The sequence below is a fragment of the Pelophylax lessonae genome, assembly GCF_965119305.1.
Source record: "Pelophylax lessonae genome assembly, chromosome: 3".
Classification (NCBI taxonomy): Eukaryota; Metazoa; Chordata; class Amphibia; order Anura; family Ranidae; genus Pelophylax; species Pelophylax lessonae.
The window spans coordinates 623,538,774-623,566,432 of record NC_138770.1 but is presented as its reverse complement, the minus strand read 5'-3'; the positions used below and the strand labels follow the sequence as shown (position 1 = coordinate 623,566,432).

Here is a 27,659-nt window from a genome sequence, read left to right as displayed (position 1 = left end):
CGCCGCGAGACACCGCCGGGACACATCGCTGGATCCCGGTGACAAGGTAAGTAACCCTGCTTACAGGATCCAGCGATGCTTCTGGCGGTACGAGTGTGGCTCGGGGTTACCGCTTTTGGCTCTGAAATTTAACACCGAGCCACGCTCGGGAATACCGCTGAGAAGGTTAAGACCTCAAATCCTTCCTCTGCACTTAAAGTGGAGGCTCACCCAAAATTGAAACTTCCGCTTTAAGGCCTCCTACCCGACTCCTGTTTGTGAAACTGCACTTTTGGGGAGGAGGAGGGAGGGAGGTACCCGATTTTGACAGGTACCTGCTCTCACGTCCGTTCCAGTTGCCTTAGGCAATCTGAAGCAGACATTCTCCTTCCTGAAGTCTTCTGGGACACATGACAGGTCCCAGAAGACTTCAGGAATCAGTCACAGAGTGGAGCGTCACTTGCGCATGCGGAATGGGCACCCGGCTGTGAAGCCGTAAGCTGTTACAGCCGGGTGCTTATAGAAGAGATGCCAGCGCTGCCGAGGGAGGACTCGGGGAGAAAACGGCTGGGGTCAGCACACCGCTGGATCATAGAACAAGTGAGTGTGTGTTTATTATATTTTTGTAGCTGCTGGCTTTTAATACGCAAAAAATGACTGGAGCTCTGTTTAACAGCATTCAAAACCCCAAGATCAGTGGTGTTTGAATGCTTTCGATTTCTTGAAAATGGCACAGATGAGATCTGGGTCAACTGGAAGTGATGCCAGGTCATTGCTTCTGGGTTACCATAGCGGAGAGCCGATCAAACCGATCCCAGCTTTTTTTGGGTGTCGGAAAAGCTGGCTGGTAGCTTGAGCCTCCCAGTGGGATGGAACAGCCTGAGCAAGCCGTGGAAGGCAGCGGGAGGGGGGGAACATTCCCTCCCCCTGCTTGTAATAGCAATTGAGCAGCTAGTTAGTCGCTCCGATTGCTATTATAAAAGAGCCAACTGCCAGCTCTACAAAACAGCATTGGGTGATGCCTACAGCTGCAAGCATTATCATAGTACAATCACTTGAAGACCAATGACAAAGACTGGTCAGCAAGTGGTTACAAGCCCCCCACTCACAGAATGCTGAATAAAAATATGAATTTTACCTAGCTCAGCATTGTCAGCACATGGGACTCCCATCATTAGAGGTCATTTATTTTTAAAAAATGTTTTTTGTCTGGAGTTGGGCTTGGACAAGAAAAACAAATTTCCTCTACAGTGCCTCTCACCTCCCCCACCCCACTGCATGGGTTATATACTCGTTGTGTTTGGGGATAGAGAAACGAGGTGTAATACTTACCTTATACCTCAATCTGGGAGGCTTCCTGAACCCTGTAACTGGTCCCCTGAAGCCTGTTCTTTTCTGACATACTCCAGGGCAGCATGGGTGTCTGCCAGCTTATTTAAAAAAAATAAGCTGTTCTTTACCAGTTTTCAGAGCACCGATCGCCACTCTCCTCTCCCCATCTGACAGCTTCCTGCAGTGGGCGGGGCTGAGAATCCCCCGCTGGTGTTAGTCAGGAGGGGAGGAGGAGGAGGAGAGGCCAAGAGGAGGAGAGAGGTGGCGGGTCATGTGAGCGGCGACCGACGCTCTGAAAACTGGTAAAGAATGGCCTATTTTTTTATAAAACAGACACAGAACTGTAGACAGGATATGAAACTTTAAATTAAACTACAGCAGAAGAAGGGGAGGATGCGGGCCCAGACACAGGGGCAGACAGGCAGGGAGGGAGGGGGGAGAGAGGACAGAGGAGGGCTGCAGATGATGGAGGCACGTAGACTGACCACGGTGTCGGGGCTCAGCAGCCATGTTACACCGTGGTCAGTTTACAGAGTGGAGGACATAGCCAGGCAGGATCAGCCAGGTATTTTAGGTGAATAAAGGGACCAAATGACACAGCACAAGCACTGTGCTGTATAACATGTTTTAAGGGAACAGGATCAATATTTTAAAGTTAACAAACGCTTTAAAAATAAATTCTGCCGTTTCCCCTTTAAAAATAAATACTCGTGAGTCGCGGTGACTGACGTCACCTTCATGACATTGTAGAAAAGGGGTCTGGGTGACCTTAAAATGATCCCCCCCCCCCCCCCGAAAAAAGTTCTGCGGACGCCCATGCATGGCAGCATACCTTGGGGCAGCCCCGTCCTCGGTACTACCCCATAGGACCCAACCCCCATAAATTTTCAGGCTGAGCCAGAAGCCACGTTCCTTTTTTGTCCTCCTCACTCATAGGACCATTCTGTATGAAGTTTTCCTACCTTTTGGAAGTATCGGCTGTGCCAATGTCAGGAATTTTCTGTGGCATCCATAAGTCTTCCAGGATGGCTCGAGCTATCAGCAGCGTAGTGTTATGACACACATATGTTTAGGATCGATGCCTGGAGGGTGGGTATTTGTAGATGCTGACGTTTACATTTTTGTTTACAGGATAAAGAACCTCTTTAAAGGAGTTGTAAAGTCAGAAGGTTTTTTATCTTAATGCCTTCTGCATGTATCAGCCTCCCCAGTACCCCCTAATACCCTCTGAGTCCCATCCCTATCCAGTGATGTCCACGAATGCCTCAGCTGTGCTCTCCCTCCTGATTGGCTGAGACACAGCAGCAGTTCCAATAACTCCCGCTACTGTCAATCAAATTCAGTTAGCCAATCAGGAGAGAGAGGGGCAGGGCTGAACGGCAGCTTTGTATCTGAATGGACCCATGGCCCTGTAAATCAGCTCAGGTGCCCCCATAGAAAGATGTTTACTGTGGGGGCACTCAATAGGAGAGAGGAGCCAGGAGTGCCGGTGAGGCTTTACAATGGCTTTAAAGTGGAACTGCTGTCTGCTCACATCATTTGTATTAAAAACATATTTTCCATTCTGAAGCTTCTCTCCAACCACTTTGCATATTTTATATATGCTGTAATTCTGTTCTCGCTAAATATGGTGCAGAAATCTCCCTCCACGAAGTCTGGCTGCAGCCATTTTAACTGTGGGCAGCTGAAGCCTGTAGATTTACACTCACACCACTGCTTGAAAATTATTTGTAATATAAAATATTACATCTACAGCGCATACCTTTTAGCAGGATGGTATAGGGAATTTGGGAATTTCCTGTGTTAGGTGGTGTGAAGTTATGCAATTATTTTGGTATTGACACCAAAGGATCTACCTGTAATTCTAGGGATATGTTGTTAACAGTAGTCCTGAAAAATGTACAAATAGTACTCGGTAGTATAATGTTATGTGCCTGCAGCATATATTGTGGTGTGGGAAGTGTTCCCTATATGTTTCCCATATGCTGTATGTGACACCACTTATAATAAATACATATAAATACAAGTTTAAAATAAATATGGCTTGTGTGTGAAACAGTAAACTTGCATAAAAAACTTGTGCTTATTAAAGTATAAAATACATCAACTGTGCTAATCACAATGTATAAAGTGCATCAACTGTGCCGAATTCAAATGGTTGTAAAAAGATGATATATAAAGTTCATAATACAATAAATAATAAAAAAAATCCTGTGTAAAAATTGTGAGGTCCTAATGGGACCAGGGAATGGTGCTCAGTGCAAAGAAATAATGTCCATTAGTTCCAAGAAATGGTAAAAGTTCAAAGAAAAATATTCAATTTTCAAAGTTAATGTGAAAATTCAAAGAGAAAAGTGCGTTGGTGCTATCACCCTCTGTGCTCCTGTGGGTATGAGGTAAGTAGTGCAAACTCACCAGATGTTGTTAACCCCCAATACCATACAGCAAGTGGGTCAATTGCGCTTATGTGGTGAGTGTCCAGCGGGGTCCCAGCCGTCCGTGTCGGGGTGGTCCTGGATCCTATCAGTTGTCATAAAAGATCGCACTCCTCATGGTGTAGTAGTTAAAATTCCAATGTTTTATTTTCAAAAAAAGTGCAAATAATGCTAAAAAGGTGCAAAATATACAGCGTTGGTGGTACAGGTAATTAATAAAAAGGTGGAATACTGCAAAACCTGAGCTCAGGGGAGCCGTGCGGGACACCCGTGAAGGTCCGCCCGCTGTCTACACTGAGCTTCCGGGTTTAGACTCGGCTTGCGTTCCACGTACCACAATGAGAGCGAGGCTACGTGCGGTTCAACTTGACGCGTTTCGTCACTGCTTGCCTGCCCATTTCTCCTCTCTTGATGAATACTCGTAGATCTCGGCAGTCTCCTGTTATCTTCGCCCTCATCCATCCTCCTCCAGCTCTGCAATTCTCATTGGCTCTCCTATGACTCATCCCACCTCCCTTGCTGGCAAACTCTCATGAGAGTGAGAGAGAGATCTGTGCATGATGTCATTAGCCTAGGAGAGAGGAAGTGGGCTGAAAAAGGTATTTACTGGCAGAAAAAAAAATGCTTTACTATCCAAAGTTAAAACAACAAGGGCAGAGGATTCAATAGATGGAAAGATGAAAAAATGACTGACGAGCCGCTTTAAGGATATTCTTTAGTGTCACTTTAGAGCGTTGGTTTACCTTTTCAGAAACATCACACCGTACAGCCTACACCCCACCCCCCACCCCCCCAGGCTGTACTTACCTGTGTGGATGCAAAGCTGTTAGTGCTCGTGTAGCTGGTGCGATGATCCCTGGGAATTATTATTATGTTGCAGGATTTATAAAGCGCCAACAGTTTACAGAGCGCTTTACAATATAAAGAGGGACAGTAGGATTACAATGCAGTTCAATACAGAAGGAATAGGAGGGCCCTGCTCATGGAGCTTACAATCTAAAGGGAGGGAGAGGTAAATAAGTGAGTTTTCAAGGATTGCCTAAAGGCAGACAGGGTAGGAGCTGACTGGACATACTGGGGCTGGGAGTTCCAGAGGATGGGAATTTAAATCCCTGCTCTTCTCCTACTTCTCTTTGAAGTGAAAAATATTATGGCCGTAAATAATTAGGCCGCACCCCTGTAGATACCACAAAAAAAAAAATAGAGGAAGAGAAAGTGGGGTTTTTTTTAGGCCTGGTAAGGAGATGATCATAATATATGACACGGTATTTTTATTAAAAAGACATATTTATTTAAACAAAGAAAGTATCATAAAAAAGGCATGTGAATACATGCCCTAAAGACATAAATACATGTAGACATTCAAAAACACAAACATCCTTCTGTCCGGCCCGCACAATCGTTGCGATTCCCCCCCCCCGTGCCGCTGTGTCAGAAGAAGCCGATGGCTCCGTTCTGACACTGTGAATCTCCGAAAAGGGTGGACCCGAGGCGCAGAGCAGTGCGCCTCGAGCCCGCCCATTTGTGTGACAATAGCGAATGAAAATTCGCTACTGTCTCACGGATCCTCCTCCTCCTTGGCCAATGTCATTGGCCGAGGAGGAGGCGGGACGCGGGAGGACTCGAAGAGACGTGGGAACTGAAGAGAGGAAGCCGCCGCTACAACAGGTAAGTCCAGTGCACTGGGGCTTGGCACGCTGTTTACTCTGCATTGTGGTCAATCACTCCGCATTGAAAGAGGGCACGCTGTGGGCACTCCGCATTGAAAGAGGGCACGCTGTGGGCACTCCGCATTGAAAGGGGGCACACTCTGGGCACTCCGCATTGAAAGAGGGCACGCTCTGGGCACTCCGCATTGAAAGGGGGCACGCTCTGGGCACTCCGCATTGAAAGGGGGCACGCTGTGGTCACTCCACATTGAAAGGGGGCACGCTGTGGTCACTCCGCATTGAAAGGGGGCACGCTGTGGTCACTCTGCATTGAAAGGGGGCACGCTGTGGTCACTCTGCATTGAAAGGGGGCACGCTGTGGGCACTCCGGATTGAAAGGGGGCACGCTCTGGGCACTCCGCATTGAAAGGTGGCACGCTCTGGGCACTCCGCATTGAAAGGGGGCACGCTCTGGGCACTCACTCCGCATTGAAAGGGGGCATGCTCTGAGCACTCCGCATTGAAAGGGGGCACGCTGTGGTCACTCCGCATTGAAAGGGGGCACGCTCTGGGGACTCCGCATTGAAAGGGGGCACGCTGTGGTCACTCTGCATTGAAAGGGGGCACGCTGTGGTCACTCCGCATTGAAAGGGGGCACGCTGTGGTCACTCCGCATTAAAAGGGGGCATGCTGTGGTCACTCTGCATTGAAAAGGGGCACGCTGTGGTCCCTCCGCATTGAAAGGGGGCACGCTGTGGTCCCTCCGCATTGAAAGGGGGCACGCTGTGGTCACTCTGCATTGAAAGGGGGCACGCTGTGGTCACTCTGCATTGAAAAGGGGCATGCTGTGGTCACTCTGCATTGAAAGGGGGCACGCTGTGGTCAGTCTGCATTGAAAGGGGGCACACTGTGGTCACTCTGCATTGAAAGGGGGCACACTGTGGTCACTCTGCATTGAAAGGGGGGCACGCTGTGGTCAGTCTGCATTGAAAGGGGGCACACTATACCTTGATTACTGAAGGCCCCTTTCACACTTTTGTGACCTCAAAGTCATGCAATTTTTTACAGCGTTTTTTTGCCGCAAAGCAATGCCTATTACATTTATGCATACATTTTGTACGGCCCCCGAATGATGTTACAAAAATCCAAATAGCCCTTGGTAGAAAAAAGGTTCCCCACCCCTGGTGTAGGATTATAGCCAAGATAATAGTACAAAATCATATTGCAAAGTATTGTGTTATATCATTTCCACATAGATGAGGTAATGTGTTTCATCCTTACTAGGGGTCCTATGCCCTCCTGGACAGACCTCCAGTCCGTCAATCTTAATAGGGGGGACACCGCAGGGAGTATGTATGGGCTCCCTCCAGGAGACAGTCCTGTATATGCACGCGCCAGCTCCTCATCTGCCTATGAAGCAGAACCATGCGAAACGCGTTGGCTGCTCAGGGACCATTTTCCATCATCTCTTATTGAGACCTACCACTTGGTTTTCTTATACAGTAAAACCTTGGATTGCGAGCATAATTCGTTCCGGAAACATGCTTGTAATCCAAAGCACTCTTATATCAAAGCGAATTTCCCCATAAGAAATAATGGAAACTCAGATGATTCGTTCCACAACCATTTATTCATAAGTCCTTCAGTTTATAGTCCATATACAAAGATTATATCAATGTGATAGGTTACATAACCATAAAATGTCCATCCAAAAATAGCCGCTTCCACAAGGGGATTAGAAGCAAAATCCAGCAGGAGATACAGAGTATCAAAGAGAAGAGAGGCGCCTCTAAGTGTAGCAATATGGTTCCATTTAATGAAGGTACAACATCTAGCAACTCACATGGTTGATGAATAAAACAGGCACATCTAAGTATGCAGGCATCCGGGGTAAAGCTGTCCACATAGACTATCTTCTGCACCGCCGGCTGCCAGTCTGTAATCCTGACCGGGAAGACCACCCTGCAGTAAAGCGATCTGAAAGCGAGGGGCAGCATGGAAGGGATGACGTAGATGGCGGTGCGGAGGATGGTCTATGTCAGGGGTCTTCAAACTATGGCCCTCCAGTTGTTCAGGAACTACAATTCCCATCATGCCTAGTCATGTCTATGAATGTCAGAGTTTTACAATGCCTCATGGGATGTGTAGTTCTGCAACAGCTGGAGGGCCGTAGTTTGAGGATCCCTGGTCTATGTGGACAGCTTTACCCCTGATGCCTGCATACTTAGATGTGCCTGTTCCAATCATCAACCATGTGAGTTGCTAAATGTTGTACCTTCATTAAATGTAACCATATTGCTACACTAAGAGGCGCCTCTCTTCTCTTTTATAATCAGCTGTGACTTGAGGCTACTTGTATATCAAGACATCGCTTGTATATTAAATCAAAATTTATTTGAAAATTTTGCTTGTCTTGCAAAGCGCTCTTAAACCAAGTTACTCTCAAACCAAGGTTTTACTGTATATTGTTTTTTATTTGTGTTTTTGAATGTCTACATGTATTTATGTCTTTAGGGCATGTATTCACATGCCTTTTTATGATACTTTCTTTGTTTAAATAAATATGTCTTTTTAATAAAAATACCGTGTCATATATTATGATCATCTCCTTACCAGGCCTAAAAAAAAAAACACTTTCTCTTCTCTTTGAAGTGCTTCCATTCCAATGCTGTTTGCCAGCACTGACCAATCAGAAGAATCACTCTGATGCATCCTAGAGGCACTGCAGAAAGAAGGAGGATTTCAAACCTGTGGACAGCTGCACCGGCTGTGTGGACACTGACAGCTCATCACCCAGGGAGGTAAGTACAAAAAACGTAGAAACGTGCATTTCTGCACAAAAAAACGCTCTACAAATCTTAATGGCATCCTAAACACAGCCAGCAAACACGTGTTTTGTTGCAAAACAAGTGTTAAAATGCCCTATGAAAAAAGTGCCATGCTGTGCACTCTAGGAAGGTGCGGGAACTTCATTATGAGTAAGAAAAATGCTCAGCAATTCAATGCACAGATGTGAATGGGGCCTTTTTATTTATTTATTTTTTTATACAGGAGTTCAGGGTGAAAACACTCTTGGCACCCAATTAGTACTTTTTATTATTATTATTTTTAATGGGAAAGGTCAAAACCAAAAGAATGATGAGTGAGAAGGGAAGTGGGGGAGGGCTGTGGTGCCAATAGATGGACAGTTCCTCCAAATTAGGAGCATCAATCCTTTTGTCACCTCCAAACAATCTGATCGACCTGTATTTGCTCAGCGGAGACACATGGGAAATCATAACATTGTAATCACGTGCTCAAAATGTCTCCGCCCCTCTCAACTTAGCTCAGCACTTTCAAAATCCAGCCAACCGACAGACCACGCCTCCTGGGGCGTTACCACTGTAAAGGCCCCTTGTGTCTGTCTGAGAGAGACGAGGAGAGGAATGGCTGTGGGTTTTATCGACTGTCATTGTCATATGACCGCTGATGAGTTTCTGCAGGTAATCATACAATTTTGTATCTATATAAAGTATAAGGGAGGGAAAGTGTTTATCAGTCCGCTGGCAGCACCGAGCTAGCATGCTTTATAATCTTGTCTCTAATAATGCACACGAAGATCAGAGCTGCGGCCATTTTGTCGGAGACTAAAATACATAAGCGCTAACGCAGGCGACTCCAGCAAGATGTCTCCGTCAGTAGAGACAGCTTCCTGTCAGGGAACGCGCTATAGGTTTGTGAATACAGAACATAGTTAGTGGTTGGCAGACTCTGACAGTTATTAGAATCTTGTTAGGAAGAGTTCAGGGAAAATGCCTGAGACAAGTTCTGCCCCCCTGTGCTGTTACACATAGCAACCAATCAGATTCTTGTGTTTTTAATTTCCATACAGCTTTGAACACGAAAAATTTGATTGGCTCTGCTCAACTCGTGACAATTTTTCTCAGACACTTTTTACTAAAGCTGAAATCCAGGCTTGGATCTTATTACATAGCTGCATTGTTCCGGATTGGACCCATGTAAGTATGGACATACAATACCTGTGTGATCCCTGTGGAAATCACTATAGTGGTCACCGCTAGTACAGTGATTTCCTCCACTGTCCTCCGGATCCCACGACAAGTGGCTGCATAGTAACCACAGAGGATCCCTCGCTTAGCATGGGCGCCTTATATTTTTCTAAATGCATGCAAGACATTCTCTGATTGGCCAAGGTGATCATGATATCACTGCCCCACCGTTCTACCTCGTCCAATCAGGGAATGCCTTGCTTTCATTGAGAAAAGAGCAAGTTGTTTTGTGAATGAAGCCTGTGCCAACCGAGTGACCCCCCCCCCCCCGTGGTTACTATGCAGCAGGGAAGCCACTCCCTGTGGTTACTATGCAGCAGGGAAGCCCCTCAGTACGGGACCCGGAAGACAGTATTGACCTCTACTACAATCATTTCCAGCTTCCGCAGCAAACCCACAGGTATGGCACATGCATAGAGTGGATCCGGAAAGTATTCACAGCGCTTCACTTTTTCCACATTTTGTTATGTTACAGCTTTATTCCAAAATGGATTACATTAATTTTTTTCATCACAATTCTACAAACAATACCCCATAATGACAACATGAAAGACATTTGTTTGAAATCTTTGCAAATTTAATAAAAATCAGAAATGAAAAAAATCCCATGTACATAAGTATTCACATCCTTTGCCATGACACTCAAAATAGAGCTGAGGTGCAACCTGTTTCCACTGATCATCCTTGAGATGTTTCTACAACTTGATTGGAGTTCCCCATATGGTCAATTCAGTTGATTGGACATGATTTGGAAAGGCACACACCTGTCTATATAAGGTCCCACGGTTAACAGTGCATGTCGGAGCACAAACCAAGCCATTAAGTCCAAGGAATTGTCTGTAGACCTCTGAGACAGGATTGTATGGAGGCACAGATCTGGGGAAGGGTACAAAACATTTCTGCAGCATTGAAGGTCCCAATGAGCACAGTGGCCTCCATCATCTGTAAATGGAAGAAGTTTGGAACTATCAGGACTCTTCCTAGAGCAGGCCACCTGGCCAAACTGAGCGATCGGGGGAGAAGGGCCTTAGTCAGGGAGGTGACCAAGAACCCGATGGAAACTCTGACAGAAATCCAGCATTTCTCTGTGGAGAAAGGAGAACCTTCTAGAAGAACAACCATCTCTGCAGCACTCCGCCAATCAGGCCTGTATGGTAGAGTGGACAGATGGAAGCCACTCCTCAGTAAAAGGCACATGGCAGTCTGCCTGGAGTTTGCCAAAAGGCACCTGAAGAACTCTCAGACCATGAGAAACAAAATTCTCTGGTCTGATGAAACAAAGATTGAACTCTTTGGCCTGAATGGCAAGCATCATGTCTGGAGGAAACCAGGCACCGCTCATCACCTGGCCAATACCATCCCTACAGTGAAGCCTGGTGGTGGCAGCATCATGCTGTGGGGATGTTTTTCAGTGGCAGGAACTGGGAGACTAGTCAGGATCGAGGGAAAGATGAATGCAGCAATGTACAGAGACATCCTTGATAAAAACAAAGCACTCTGGACCTTAGACTGGGGCGAAGGTTCATCTTCCAAAAGGACAATGGCCCTAAGCACACAGCCAAGATAACAAATGAGTGGCTTTGGGGAAACTCTGGGAATGTCCTTAAATGGCCCAGCCAGAGCCCAGACTTGAACCCGATTTAATATTTCTGGAGAGATCTGAAAATGGCTGTGCACCATCGCTCTCCATCCAACCTGATGGAGATTGAGAGGTCCTGCAAAGAAGAATGGGAGAAACTGCCCGAAAATAGATGTGCCAAGCTTGTAGCATTAAAGACTTGAGGCTGTAATTGGTGCCAAAGGTGCTCCAACAAAGTATTGAGCAAAGGCTGTGAATATTTATGTACATGGGATTTTTTTTCGTTTTTTATTTTCAATAAATTTGCAAAGATTTAAACAAACTTTTTTTTCACTGTATCATTTATTATTTGTAGAATTTTGAGGAAAATATTGTATTTAAAGCGGAGTTCCGGCCACAAAAAAAAAAATTTCAATGAACATACCCCTGGGACAGTCAGGGCTAGTGCATTCCACAATGGCTAGCCTCTGATCTGTCCCGGTTCGCACTTACCTTTTAGAAGAAATACTTCCTTTTAAAATTTCTTCTCCAGCGCTGCCATCTCAGGTGTGTGCAGCTTGAAGCCAGCGCGATCCTCTTCCGCGTCCTCTTCCATCCTCTTTGGTCCCACGATGCACTGCACCGACCCCGCCGTCACTTCCGGGGCCGCAGCGTCATTCCTGCACAGCTTCTGGGCATGCCCAGAAGCTGTTTAGCAAGGTATGACGGCGCCTGCACCGGAACTGACGTCGGGGCCGGTGCAGGCGCATTGATTCCTGGGAACGATGACGTTCAGCTCCCAGGAATCATTGCAAAGCGGAAGTGACGGCGCGGGCCGTGCGGCCGAGGGAGGAAGTGGAAGGAAGGTGAGTATTTTTTTTCTGCAATTACAAGGTAAGTTAAAAAAAAAAAAATCCTGACTACCCATTTCTGTTTCAGGTGAGCTATAGCAAGCGGACGGCCCAAAATCGACTATGTCGACTTTGTGGCCGGAACTCCGCTTTAATCAGTTTTGGAATAAGGCTGCAACATAACAAAATGTGGAAAAAGTGAAGCGCTGTGAATACTTTACGGATGCACTGTATATAGAGCAGGGCTTACATTGAATCTAGGAGTCCGCTAAAAAAGTTAGGAGTCAGTTTTATTTTTAAACTAACAAATCTTACAGATGAATATGTAAGACATTCCTGAAAGTGAACTTATTGTTTAACCCTTACACAGCCAGAGCCGTTTTTGCATTTTTTGCACATGTTTGAAAAATCATTTTAGGTCTGAAGATTACATAAAACCTCCAAACATTATATATTTTCTGAAAGAGAACACCCTAGAGAATAAAATAATGGGTAGTTCCATTTTTTTTTTCTAAATCATGATATTACCGCAAAGATAAAGGGCAAAAATTTTAGTAAAAAACACAATAAAAGTTGCACAAAAACGCAATAAATTCACAAATATTTTTTTGTATAATATAAAAGACGAGGTTGCACTGGGTAAAAAGATATCCAACATGTCAAACCTTACATTTGTATGCGCCCATGAAATGGAGACAAACTTCAGTACCGTATATTTTCCATAGGCGACGCTTTAAAAGCTCCCTATAGGTCATCAGTTTAGTGTTACGAAGGAAGTCGGGTGCTAGAATTATTGCTCTCACTCCGCGTGTGCGGCGATATGCAACGGGTCTATCGCAATCAACACTTTCTGCCGTAGGCACCCCGCCACATGCATTTACGTTTGTATGTGCATATATGTGGGGGTGAGGGGCCTCAACTTTTTTTGGGGGGAGGGAATTCACTTTAGTTTTTTACCATTAAAATTAAAACATTTTTTTTTTTTTAATTAAAATTTTTTTGGTGACAGGTTCTCTTTAATGAGACATCCAGGGTCTAAAAGACTCATTAGCTACAAACAAAAACAAAAAGAGTGCGCAGTGGCCTAGCGCATTATCCTCAATAGGGCTTTATTCATATCAAGTAAAATTATAAATACTCACAAACATGGGTTGTAAGCCAGCATATCAGATACATATGACACAATCCATCAAATGACAGTCCACAGTCAAGATAATTGACGGCTAACACGTTTCGAGGCTTCACCTCTTCATCAGAGCCAAAAGACCCTACCTGGACCACCGGTTTATAAAGCAAGAGTGATTCATGTTGGGCCTATGAAATTTGAGAGAGGCTCCTCCCCCATGGGAGTGGTTACACCAAAAGTTAACCCTAGCCACACTCATACCTATACACCTTTATCATCAGCCTATAGGTGCTGGTTAGAACCAATATCATATATACATCCTAGTGCTGCCAGTACAGTATACAGTTAGGAGCCGCATACATAAGATGAACTATATATCCATACTTCCATACTGATTGTCCATGCATTGTAATAAAAACACTTGGTGCTTATACAAAAACCTTCAAATAGAACCCTGTTTCAATTAAAAACAATAATACAAGAAAAAGGGGGAATGGATCAGAGCACAGCCTGCCCGTATACCTACAAGGAAATGCTGACACTGAGGATCATGCATGAATGTCTCCCCTGTGCTCCACTGAATGTAATGCAAATCGCACTGCATTATATTCTTTCCCAGCCTTGAAGGCTTGGGAAACTGTCAACGGGGACACAGAAGTGAGGTCACACGTCTCTTCTGGGTCAACTAGAAGGGAAAGAGAGTGGATGCGTGTCCGCTCTTCTCCCTCCCCCCTGCCCCTCCACCGGAGCCTGGCCGGGATACAAAGCTGGGGTGGGGGGTGCAGGGTGTGCAGCAGCATTTCTTGTCGCCATTGCGACCTGGTGCCTGGGGAATGTCAAGCCCATCTTTAGGGTTTTTTCACACAGGTGGACCAATCGGGTCCTCCTGTCTCCTCTATGGAGGGTCTCACCACCATTCATTCATCTGCATAATATGTGTCCACTGCCAAGTATTAATACACCGCCAAGTGAAATCCCTGCCACCAATTACAATGGCCTCCTACTGGATGAAGAGACCCCATGTCTTATTGCTTACTTGAGACCACCTATAACACAGGTGTCAAACACAAGGCCCGTGGGCCAAATGCGGCCCCCCAGGCCATTTCGTGTGGCCCTCGTACCTCTCCTGCAGCTGCAGCACCCCCCATGTCTCTGCCCCACATTGTATCTGTAGTCGCCAGAAGAGAGGAAAGAACTCCTTTGCCAGATCCTGCACTCCTCTGTGCAGCTGCAGAAAGGCTCGTCTTTGCCCACCCCCACTTTTCAGCAGTCTGCAGCAGAGAGGAGGGGAGAACTCCTGCAACAGATTCTGCACATCTGTGCAGCCGACCGTAACACCACCTTGCCTCTGCCTCCCCTGCTCTCAGCATCGTCAGTAGACTTTTTGTTAAATATATTGATCTGTTCAGCATCATTTATCAGTTCTGATTACAGGTGTCACATTTCTATACACAAAGTTATATTTCTTTGCTATTGTAGTACATATGAGAATTATTTATGATTTGTGACACTTATGTATTATTTGTTTTAATATCTTGTAACAATTTTGATACCCAACGCAACAATTTATCTAGCAGCATTTCCTGTTGAGCAAGCGGACTCCAGCGGACCCCCCCTTTGTGGGAGGAGCCATATTGGTATAAGCTGGAGCAATGTAACTATCTAATATAACTTTTAATATAACTTTAAAGAGGAATTTCACCCCCCCCCCACTATTTTTATTTTTTTTGCCCCCCCACTTGCTTTATGCTGAGCTGAACACACCACAGATACTCACCCATGCAGAGGATCCAGCGTTGTCCTGCTGAGATCCTCTTCTCTGCAGCCACCTCTGGGTTCCACACCGCCATGTTCATCTGTGATGTCATCGGAAAGCTGCGCTGGCTCTTCTGATTTCTGGAGTAACCTATCGTTGGTGACTGTACTGCTCGTCCTGCCCCCCTCCTTTGTTGACGTTGGGGGCTAGCTTTGCCTCCTGGGATTTGCACATCACATATCCCAGTAGGCACCAGGGGCACTGACGTCATTCGCCTAGGCAAATGATGGAGAATTGGGGGGCAGGTCGAAACTTAATTAAAAAAAAAAAAAAGGACATGGTATATGTACAGTGGAGGGTGGGCGGCCCGTGTCACGGAATGGGTGAAAACTCACTTTAACCCCCACTGTCATTACAGTGACATCACCAATACTCATGACAATAATCTGTCTGTATGTTGCTGTACAGTAAGAGGGGAGCATTCAAATAAGAATTCAAAAAATATATATTTATTAAGTATAAGCTGGGCAGATGAACCATGTTTTTAGTGCCCCCCCCTCCTAAGCTTTAAAGACAGCGGATGAGGGTGTTCACATGCCGTGGTTGTAATGCTTTGCTTGGCAGTTTTGACAAGCATTTCTCTGATTGAATGAGATGTAGAAAAGGTGTACAAGGTGTAAAAACTCTCCAGGTCATCCAAGGTCATCTACATTCCTCTCTTATCCCAGGTCATGGCACGTTTTATACCATTGATATTTCCTTTCCATTGATCCACTTGTCATTCATTCAGAAGTTTTCCAAATTAGCCACAAATGTTTGTTCTAAGTCAACAATTGATCAAATAAACATGAAAACCAAAAAACAGAGAAGCCCGCTGTGTGTCTTTATTGTGTATTTAGAAAACCGCTAAAACTAACAGTTGTTATTTCCTTCTTAAGGATGCAAAGGATATTCTAGAGAGATCAAGGAAGGTAAGGGAAGCCATGATTTTATGTCAGGAGTCAAATATATAATAAGAATACCTTTATCACGTGAATATTCTGTTTCTGTCTAGGAAGGAGTCTGTGCTCTTGTTTCTGTTACAGAACACTGTGGAGAGTTTGAAATACTTCTTCGGCTTTCAGAAAGGTATGGAGAGGGTGCAGCTGAGTATTTCCAGTGAATTTGTACAGGGGGGGAATGGGCCGGAGGGCAGGGAGGGGAATTGCCCCCCAGGCCGCTCTGATGCCCCATAAAAAGGCCACACCGTTTTTACCGCAGACATGCCTAAAGGCTTCCTGGTGAAGAAGAGTGAAAAGTCACCGCTGGGGTCCTACCGAGGGCGGGAAGAGGATGAAGACTGAGCACAGGCTGCCCCCCCTCCCCAGGCAGGGCTGCTGATAGGGGGGAACCGTCAAAGAAGAAAATAAATGATCGCACACCACCACGGAATCCAAAGAAGAAAAGTTCTTTATTCACATAAGTGGTACAAGGTACAGCAGTTTAGGACAGTAGACGCGTTTCACAATACTGCTACGTGCTTGTTCACTAAGCTTAGTAAACAAGCAGTCGTGTGAAACGCGTCTACTGTCCTACTCTGCTGTACCTTGTACCACTTATGTGAATAAAGAACTTTTCTTCTTTGGATTCCGTGGTGGTGTGCGACCATTTTCTTCTTTCATGCTTCTCCTGGTGGCGAGCCGAGGTTCAGCACCCACCTTGAATCGTGGACTTTGACTAGCCTGAGCAGTGTTATCTCTCTTCATTGATATAGGGGACCACCAGTCCTCCTGTAGAGGGCCTGGGCACACAGGGGGGCTCGAACAGCAGATGGAATCAGTGCGGTCAGACAGATGGGCAATTACAGATTGCCCTCTGCCGCTGAAAACCGATTTCTTTCCCACTGGCTTTCAGCTGCTGCAGGGAGAGACACAGACACAGGGCCCTCCGCAGAAGCTGCTGGCTTCCCTGTCCCAATTTTTTTTTTTAAAAACTGGCAAATAATTAGAAAAAAATAATTGTTAAACATTTTTTTTAAATTATAAAATGTTTTTTCAAAAATGTAAAAAACAATTTAAAAGGGGCTAATTCACACATCTTCTTTGTTATCTTTGTATCCTCTAAGAACGATTTTAGTATATTTGTTAGGGAAAATGTTGTTTTGATATATTCGAGGGGGGGCCGTGCCAGGTAGGCTGTACGGGGTCCTGTGATTTCTATCAGCAGCCCTGTCCCCAGGCATAGGTGGTGTACACTGTGTCCAAGCAGAGGACCGGCTCAGTGCCCCATTGGAGGCTCTCCTCCCCTGTTCAGCTTCGACCCAGCTGCCCCAGTTCTGCCCTGCAGCCCCAGGCCACCCCCTGCCAGCCAGTTCAGGAACCTGGAGTCAGCGCAGCAAGCACTGTCCAGCCTGACCTGCCTGGTGAGCAAAGTGCACCTGGAGTGGAGCTTCATCCTGGGATGGGGGTCAGGAGAAAGCAGGTAAGATGAAGAGTGGTAGGGGGGCCGAGTCAGGTCAACCTAGGCCTCTGAGTTCTACTTGCCCCCTTAGCCAAAAGTTGTCAGTTAGCCCTTACTTTTGTTCCAAGGACAGCGGTACCAGGCAATGTGCAGATTTCCTACATTAATAAAAAGTGAAATCTGGATATCATAGATTATTTGGATTTCTTTACTGATCTCATCGTGTATTAAACATAATAATGTAACTGGTATTAGTGGGTAAAAGGAGGAATAAAGCATAGCTTTTCATGATTCTTCCTCTGCACTACATAGGTGGCACTGCACATGGGGGAGTTCCACACATGTGGATCTTGACTTTGCTCCAAGTCAGAACTCAACCTCCCCAGCCAAAATGGCATTGTATAAACTTCTCATTAGGTCACTGAGAGGCTCTGTTGCAATATACACCCACGGGCCACTTTATTAGGTACAGCTGTTCAATTGACTGGTAACACAAATTGCTAATCAGCCAATCGCATGGCTGCAACTCATTGCATTTAGGCATCTAGACGTGGTAAAGATGATTTGCTGAAGTCCAAACCAAGCATCAGAATGGGGAAAAAAAGACGATTTAAAGAATAACTAAAGACAAAACTTAGTTTTGGGCAGAGTAGAGAGAGATTAGAATACCTCTCTTTTTTTTTTTTTTTTTTTTGCTGTCTGTGCCCCCTTTAGATAGATTCACCCTCTCTATTTCTTCTATTTACTATTATCATTGAAAATGAAAGTAAAAGAAAATCCCAACATTTTGGGTTGTCCCCATAAAAGTAATAGACAGGAAATGTTCCAGTGGGGACACTAGTTCTGGTAACCTGGGGGTCCCCAAAGAATTCCCTTAATCTGCAGGAATTTCCTCTCACTTCCTATTTCCTGTTTAGCTATGAGATAGGAAGTGAAGGGAAATCTCCCCAATGAGACACAGATGGTAAAAATAAATCTGATAGGGGTTATACCCTTCCCTTGCTCTATCCAAAATGAAAAAAAAAAGATGCCTGTAGTGAACATGGCTTGGTTGGTTGTTGGTGCCAGACGGGCTGGTCTGAATGTTTAAAAAACTGCTGATCTACTGGGATTGTCACACACAACCATCTCTCGGGTTTAGAGAGAATGGTCCAAAAAAGAGAAAATATCCAGTGAGCGGCAGTTGTGTGGAGGAAAATGCCTTGTTGATGTCAGAGGAGAATGGACAGACTGGTTTGAGATAATAGAAAGGTAACAGTAACTAAAAAATAAAAAACACTCGTTACAGCCAAGGTATGCAGAATACCATCTCTGTAGGCACAACACATCAAACCTTGAAGCGGATGGGCTACAGCAGCAGAAGACCACACTGGGTGCCACTCCTGTCAGCTAAGAACAGTAAAGTGAGGCTAAAATTTACACAGGCTCACCAAAATTGGACAGTAGAAGACTGGAAAAATATTGCCTGGCCTGATGAGTCTTGATTTCAGCTGTGACAGTCAGATAGTAGGGTCAGAATTTGGCGTAAAACAACATGAAAGCATGGATCCATCCTACCTTGTATCAATGGTTTAGGCTGGTGGTGGTGTAATGGTGTGGGGGATATTTTCTTGGCACACTTTGGGCCCCTTAGTACCAATTGAGAATTGTTTTAAACACCACGGCCTACCTGAGTATTGTTGGTGACCATGTCCATCCCTTTATGACTACAGTGTACCCATCTTCTGATGGCTCCTTCCAGCAGGATAATGCACCATGTCACAAAGCTCAAATCATCTCAACATTGGTTTCTAGAACATGACAATGAGGTCACTGTACTCCAATGGCCTCCACACTCCCCAGATCTCAATCCAATAGAGCACCTTTGGGATGTGGTGGAATGAGAGATTCCCATCTTGGATGTGCAGCTGACAAATCTGCAGCAACTGCGTGATGCCATCATGTCACTATGCAACAAAATTTAAGAGGAATGTTTCCAAATCTGTGTGTGAAATCTATGACATTAGGATTTAAGTCAGTTCTGAAGGCAAAAGGGGGTCCAACCCGGTACTAGCAAGGTGTACCAAATAAAAGTGGCCGGTGAGCGTAAATTGCAGAGAGTAATCCTGAGGGCCAATTAAGAGAAAAGTCAAGACTGGCATAAAGTACTACCTTTCTCAGGGCATCAAAGGCTCAAAGTCCATGGTATGTACATATTGGCTCTCTGTGGTGTCTCCTGTTACACTTTTACTCTCTGCTCTACAGACTATCTTCAAGGGCCCATTCATAGGTTGGGTATAATAAAACTAGTGTTTGGCCATATAAGCATTTCACACCCAGTGGCGGCCCATCCATTTGGGGTGCAGGGGCGCCGCCCTCCCATCCATGCGTCCAGCCCCCTAATCTACATACAGGGAGCTGGACGCATGTATTCCAAAAGGGTTTTTTTTTTTTTTTTTTTTTTTTATGAAGCACGTGATTAGAGCCAGAGGCTCTAATAGGCTTCAAAAAGGGTGGGCCTGGGGCGCAGAGCACTGCACCCTGAGCCTACCCGGTTGTATGGCAATAGCGAATAAATATTCGCTATTGTCACACTGACTCTCCTCCCAGCCAATCAGGAAGAGGGTTGTGAGACCCCTTTCCCAATTGGCCAAAAGGAGAAGCGATCTTACTGGCCAGTTACCAGGAAGGGGCAGAAGACACACGGCTGGAGGAGAAGCACAGCGGCTCAGCCATCCAGCACTCCCCGGCTCGTACAGGAGGAAGGAGGGGGTAAGGAGGCAGGCCGTCCGGGGGGGGGGGGGGTGGCCGAATGTGTTGCCTGCCTGGGGAATGTGTTGTTGCCTGCCTACCGACCGACCGTCTGTCGGGGGTGTGCACTGGTATGCCGCCCCCCCCCCCCGAATTACCGAGCACACACCTTATCTATATATATATATATATATATATATATACATGAAAAACTTTTATTAGAGGTCTATTTATAAAAAATTGCTGTTCAAATTCCTCAGAATTTGCACAGCCATCACAAATATTCCCGTAATGTGTCCATTGTATGTATTATGCTATGCTCATCAGCTTCAGCTGATGGCCATAATACATATTTTACTGCTCATTACTGCAAGGCAATTTAATGCATGAAAGCCAGTGTGCTGCAGTGCAGTACTAAGCAAAACACCCACACTGCAGCTCATCACAACCTACATGCCATGCACTGCATTGGTAAAAAATGTTCTGTTGTTTATGTACACTAAGGTCAACATTTTTTTCTAGTTTTGGATGTAGTAGGGAAGGATCAGACCTCCTGTCAGGTGTTCACTACTATCCAGGGCTACTTTAGAGAGATTTCCCCTCACTTCCTGTCCTGGTGACAATGGCTGTACCAGAAAAGTGAGGAAAAATCTGCAGATATTGTCAGTAAGTAATACAAACCCTCGGCTAGCCTCCAGTTCCAACATAACTGTCGCCAGCCTGCATTTCCACGATCAGCTTTCCCAAGCTTTTCACCGTATACATAATAAAAGCAACAAATACTCAGCTACCTAATGTTATACATATAGTCCTCCACTCCATCAAACTGTATTCCTCTACCGCACTTATAGGCACCGACACTCGGATCCTAGGAGGCAGAGCCCAGTCGAAGTCCGGATGCCACGCTGACGACGACGCGTTTCACCAGTGTGGTATATATGGTTTTGTCAGGAATTACGGGGCTGCCTTGATTCACTCATACTGCAAAATTAACATATTCATCACAACTCCTACATTAGATATCTTCCCTGTGTATTAAAATAAATAGAAACACAATACAATACAAGTTCTTTAACCATACGGCACATACTTATTATTATGTACCATTATGTAGCTGTGTAATTGCTGCTTTCATTACTTATAAGGTAAGCTCGGGAAAACTGATTGTGAAAATGAAGGCTGGTGACAGTTATGTTGGAACCAGAGGCTGGCTGAGGGTTTGTATTGCTCAATGACAATATCTAAACTGGGACAATACTTGAGTCCATATCTCATCTCAGCTAATGAAGGAAGGTGACATGCCTGTAGTGCCTGCTTGCATAACTATACCTTTGAGCTTATGCACATGCTTCTATACTATTTGTTTGTGTCCTATACTGTGCTACCGCTGTTGGACTTTGAGAACTGCTTCTGAGCTATTCTATCCAGCTTTAAAGTGTATGAATGTGGTGTTACTTATAAGCTTTGCTACAACACATTCCCTGCTTTGCTACAACTATTACTGGACTGTGACCTACTAGAAAGCTGATGACACTCTTAAAAAATGTCTGATATGTTCATTATCTTTGTACAACCTGGGATACCCTGATGCTTAAACATTAGAATTGATGGGGTTACATGGATCCTCCTTTTAGGGTCAACTTATATATTCAAAAGTAAAAAATGGATATAACCGCGCTAGTGCTAACAATAAATAAATAAGCAGCAACTTCAAGTGTGACAGCACCCCAAAAGCATAAATGTAAACAAGTCGCGCTAAGTGATTAAATACACCAAAAGTGAATGTGAGAATTGATCAGAAAAACCAAACCTAAATTGGTGTGATAGAAATGTCCAATAAAAATTAAGTGAATAGTTCAAAAAATTAAAAAAAAATGTATCCATCCACAGGTAAAGAACAAATAAATTGAAGTATCCCAACTTGAATAAATCCGCAACCAATAAGTGTTCTGCTTACCAGAAACTAGTGAATAATACACCCATAAACTGATCACACACAGCCAGGTATGGTGAGCCTCTAGATCAGTGATGGCAAACCTTGGCACCCCAGATGTTTTGGTACTACATTTCCCATGATGCTCAACTACACTGCAGAGTGCATGAGCATCATGGGAAATGTAGTTCCAAAACATCTGGGGTGCCAAGGTTCGCCATCACTGCTCTAGATAGTTCAAATACCAGGAACCACTTCAACAAGGACCACTTGATTTGTCGCAGTGATATCGTCAGATCAGATACCAGTGAGGACTCAGCATGTAACTCAAAGAGCAATCTGATGATGGGTATTGTTTCCAAAGGGAGCCTAAAGACCTCGAAATGTCCCACAGCAGAAGCCAATTCAAATAAACTCAGCATGCATAATTATGGCCCCAGACTGCTCTCCCCTGGGCACAGGCCCCCCCCCCCCCCACACACACACACACACACACACAACTTAGTAGGAACACCAACCTGGTAGGAGTCCGAAAGTGCGTCATAGGATATAAACCATACAATTCGGTCCCGAAACACACGAGGCGTGGGAGGGGAAATAATTAAGAAAAGTAGGAAAAGTATTTTTGTGTACCTGTCTGGTATGTTTCTATCAGGATAGGAAGCAAGGGGAAATCTCTCTAGTGGATCCCTGTAGTAAAAACCTGACAGGGGTTTTAATCCATTCTTTATACAGGGCATACACGTTAAGGTTTTCTACCAGCCTGAAAAATACGTGTTATTGCAGGATTATACATTGGATTTGTGTAATGAAGTTGAAATGTGTGGTGTTAAAGTATAACTAATGGTAAAACCTTTTTTTGTTAGTTGTGGATAGAGTGGAGAGTAATTAGAACACCTGTCAAGTGTTTATCCCTGTCTGTGCCCCTGTTGGGGAGAGTCACCCTGTAAATTTTGAAAGTAAGTGTAAGTAAAAGAAAAACCTGAGGGGAAATCTTCCACTGGAGACACTAATTCTGGTGACCCCAGTGACAACCTGGGACTCCCTCATTTTGGAGGCATTTCCTGTTTTGGCTATGGGGCAGGAAGTGAAAGGAAATCTACTCAATGAGGACACAGATAGCAAAAATATCACATCTAACTCTTAAAAAACTTTGGTCAATACACAGTGGTCAGTAAGAAAACAGATTGAACCACATCTGCCACCCCTCCATATTACTCCATAATCTGGGGTTGTAGTTTATTGGTGAATCCTTTGTTCTACAAGTACCCTGATTTTTTTAAATTCATTTTACAGCTATCCAAATTTTTTGATGCCATGTTTTGGGGTACACCCTATTCAGAATAATGGAGATGGTCCCCGCAGTGTTACAATGAAGGTTGGTATATTTAGGAGATAATCAACCATAATTGTCAATCTAAACTTATGACATTTATCTAGCAAATTCTGTTCTGTGTCCTCTGCTGTGAGAGCTTAGCCACCGCTGCAGATACTGTATATCTTATTTTATACTATCCAAAATAGCCTTGCAGTCAATAAAAAGCCTTTTGTATACTAACCAAAATTCTTGAAGGAAACCTGTACTAGTACTAAATGAAATGGGGGGGGGGGGGGTAGCATGGTGACACCGCTTCCTGAAAATTCTGATCCCGTAGCTTCAGTAGCTTTTTTGTAAGTAAGTTGCTTAGAAGTTTACATGTTTCTCTCCGTATGAGTTTTCTTTGTCTCTGTTCAGTGCCGCCTTCTTGCCTGTGGGAAGCCAGCTGTGACTTCTTGCTGTTTTACAGTTGGCTCCCCACTAGGCATGCGCAAGACTGCATTGGGCTGACAGGTTGGTCTCACAGCCTCCGGGTATAAGGGACATGTCTCAGAAGGTTGTGGGCAGAAAAGGGGGGGGGGGGATGAACTTCCATAATGCTCACCTAGGCATAAATTGCAGACGTAGTAGCAGGTACCTGTCAGAAAAAGCGACCCACTCCCCCATCCACCACAAAAAAATTCCAAAGACGTTAGAGGGGGATAAGAAGCACATTAGAAATACTTCACTTTCAAGTTAAGGTCAACTTTTTTTTTTTTTTCTAAACATTTTTATTGGAATTTTCAAGAACATAGAAATACCATTTGAGGGCACATGCCCTCAAAAAATAAAAGGAGTAGTTTTATACAGGCTCAGAATAACAGGAGAGTTCCATCCTAAAGATAGAGTTAAGCCCCGTACACACGCATCGATTGTCGGCCGACCGTTCGGCCGTCTTTTGTCCGGTGCTGTCGTGTAGGTTGAAAAGTGCTAAAGACTGCACACGAATTTTGTCGGCCAACAACAACCGACTGCAGAAGTGATGTCATGTGATGGTTAACTTTCCCTGTGTTTTTTCTTCTCTGAGCATGCCCAGTCTTGCTGATCTGCTTCCTGTCGGCCGAAATCTGTACTGACTGACGCACAATTGTCCGTTCTTTGTTGGCCAACAAAAATTTTATAGCATGCAGACCAGATTTTGTTCGGCCGAAAACTCGCAGTCGGTTGTCGGAGGCATCATACTAACAAGCCGACAATCGGCCGATCGGACGTTGGCCGAATATTTACGGCCGACAATCGGTACGTGTGTACGGGCCTTTAGGCTGAACGATTAACAGCAGCTCAATATAGCTAAGCCTGAAAAATCAAAATCACACTTGTGTCAGTGACTCCATTCAGTTCAATATGCATACAATAAAGGAAATGTGGATGACAAGGAAAAAACTCTCAGCTCTTGAGATCATGCTATTGTCTAGGTCAGTGTTTCTCAACTCCCGTCTTCAGGACACACTAACAGGCCAGATTTTAAGTATTACCTTGGTGAGATGCAGACTAGAATACTGCAATCACTGAGCAGCAAATGATATCACCTGTGATGTATTTCAGTTTTCTTGCAAACCTGGCCTGTTAGTGGGCCCTGAGGACCGGGATTGAGAAACACTGGTCTAGGTGACCCTGTCAAATAGGCAACAGTACATAAGAACTGCAATTTACTGACTCTCCTGTGAGTAACAGAGAAAAAAAACACAAGAAAAAAACAACAAAACTAAAAAGCGCACTGGGGGAGGTAGGTCTGGCATGGGGTCAGAGGAAGAATGCTTGAGTTTTACCAGCCAGTTGGTTAAATTGGCTTTATCGGAGCATTCATTTAACTGAAAGGAGGACATCAATAGAGCGATTTTGGGGGCGGAAGAGGAATACTAAAGGATCTCCAACACGTAAAAAAGTGTTTCGTGCAAAATTTTGAACCATAGTGTCCAGCTTTTCCAAATAAAGTAGTGATAATGTAGTGCAAATCCTTTTTAACAATGGTGACAGAAGGAACTGTAGGAGAAGTCCAAGCCTCTACTACCTGACAATGGCCGACAATAAACGGATGTGGGACCAGGAGGGTAGGCAGCGATTTCTCGAGGGGGGAAATTGAAAAGGATTTTTGTTGTATTGCTTTATCCACCACCGGGTGCTGTAGTGTGCCTCCTTTCAGACCCATGCTAGACTTAATATAGGCAGATAATTGATGGTTGGCAGTGAAAGGGTTAAAGCCTAATTCTAGGTAATCTGGAAATTCTCCCTTGCAATGGTGCTGTGCTTGCACTGCAAAGGCTTAATGCTCATTTAGTCAAGGGGGATACTTACCTGATCCACCTTGTTATCCTGTCCTGTCAAAGATGACAACCATAGTAGGGGGCAGAGGCATTCCCCGCCCAGCAGCTCCACATATACACGCCCTTTATATACATGCGTCTGCGGAGCGGAGAATGCCTCCATTGTCTATGATTGGCTGTCGGCTTTGACAGCTTCCTTGCAGAGTAGCTCAAGCAGGTATGGAATCGTGTCCAAACACACCTGAGCTCATCCCTATTCACTAGCAAAGCAATGCAATAATGACTCAAATAAAATGCTCATTGAAAGAACGCTGTATTTTTCATTTTTATAAATGTCTTCACCTCTCTACCTTATTGTGTATTTTTGTATTTTTTTTTTTTTTTTTTTAAGGATTTGGAACCCGCACTTGTATGGTTTGAAAAGTACCAAAAAGATCTCATTGCTATAGGAGAGGTAAGGAAGTGTAAAAAAAAAAAAAAAAAAAAACAGTAACACAATGAATATAAAACCACAATCTGGCAGTTTAGATATTAGATATTATTAATAGGAAATCGATTTCTTCCAAATTTGCATGTAACAGGACTAGGAAGACCTTGCAAAAGTATAAAATTCACAAATACACCTTAAACTCTTAACTGTATAATAAATGTGCAATGTAATTTCGTTTTATCAACCATTCTGTAGTGCAAGTTTACCAGAACAACTCATTCAGTTTATAAACAGTCAGGTAGGATTTTGCACTACAATTGTGTGTGTGTGACCACACTTTAAATATTAAAGTGATACTAAACATAGACTGTTTAATTTATATTGTCCCTTCTTTTTCTGTATATGGATGATGGCACTGTAATTTTTTTAGTTAAAAAAAAAAAACATCTAAGTACCTTTTTTTCCTAATCGATATACAGCTGTCACATGACCCTGCTCTTTCCCAGCCTGTCTACAGGGACACATAATCAGGAGGAGCTTCTAGTCCTCTGCTACTGGTCACATGTTCAAAATACAAAAAACAGTCTTTGGAATACAGAGTAAAAATAAATAATATCAATAAACTGTTTTAAATTGTCATACAAATATATTTAAAATTAAATCTTTACTATTTTTTGTCAATAACATGGTGTGGGTGGATTTCAGCCAGTCACAGGCTGTGTCACGCCCCTCCAGCCTATGTCTTAGAATAAGAGGGAGGTGAAGCCTCCATTAATCTACCTGTAATATCCTGCTCCCATTGCGTTTAACTGGTTATCAGGCATGGAGGAGGAGGGAGGGAGTGGGCTGTGATTTGCCACTGTGTGTACGCCCACATGTGTGACTCTATAGTCATAGGGGCTGCTCAGATGTTTTAGGGAGGAAATGCTCAGCATAGAAACTCACTGAATACTGAGCATGTGCAGAGCTGCCAATACAGCTGCAAAATCCATAGCTGAATTGGAGACATGTGCAGAAGGTGGAGATAGAGAACAGCAGGAACAACCAGGTTTTTTGCAGAATACAGAAAAAGAATCTCTTAGTGACTGAGTGAGCATGAACAGCATGTAATACACCATTTATTGATAGTTTTTTTTATTATGTGAGTTTAGTGACATTTTAAGTGTTAAAATACCTAAAACAAGAAGGTTACATAAATAACACTGTATGACAATGTATCTAAAAAATATCCATTTTCAAAAATATGGTGCTAAAAAAATGTACTGCTCAGTTCACAAAGCATGTGTCCATAATAATTTATTCATAAATCCAAATAAAAACGAAAGGTCCTAATGTCCACCTTCACCCTCATTTCACATAAATGCGGCGTGGGAAACGCAGCGAATCCTGTGTGTTTCCGCACTGCATTGAAATTGCACGGCATTCATGCGATCTGCTGCAGGTGTCAATGTTAAATTAACTACACCCCAAAGCAGCTTTCAAAATGCACTGTGATTGCCTGAATCGGATCACATGAGTGTTGACACCTATGCAATCTGATTCCGGTATGGCAAAAAAATGCATCCTGCACCATTTTGGTGCTGATGCAATGCAATTTGAGCCAGACATTGCGGGCCTGATTCATAGTACGGCGAATTGGCGTTTCGGCGTGATTTTGCGAAGCGGCGATTATTTAAGTCTGAAATTGGCATTCAAAGAACGGCGGGCGGAAAATAGCGCCTAGTGTGAGATTCATTAAGATGCAATATGGTCAGAGCGCGACTTAAAACCA

The 27,659-nt window shown here is 44.3% G+C and overlaps 1 protein-coding gene across 3 annotated transcripts in view; it reads left to right on the top strand.

Annotated features, from left to right (window-relative positions):
* The first annotated feature begins 8,770 nt into the window (after window positions 1–8,770).
* LOC309551063 (putative deoxyribonuclease tatdn3-A) overlaps window positions 8,771–27,659 on the top strand; it is a 48,724-nt gene continuing 29,835 nt past the window's right edge. Inside the window, exons 1-5 of one of the 3 annotated variants that reach the window (XM_082251507.1) lie at window positions 8,771–8,877; window positions 15,674–15,706; window positions 15,790–15,863; window positions 23,134–23,215; window positions 25,850–25,912. In XM_082251507.1, the coding sequence (XP_082107633.1) occupies window positions 8,821–8,877; window positions 15,674–15,706; window positions 15,790–15,863; window positions 23,134–23,215; window positions 25,850–25,912 (309 nt within the window). In that variant the 5' untranslated portion in view covers window positions 8,771–8,820. The remainder of the gene's footprint in view (window positions 8,878–15,673; window positions 15,707–15,789; window positions 15,864–23,133; window positions 23,216–25,849; window positions 25,913–27,659) is intronic. The other 2 variants (XM_082251505.1, XM_082251506.1) reach the window with 2 other exon arrangements.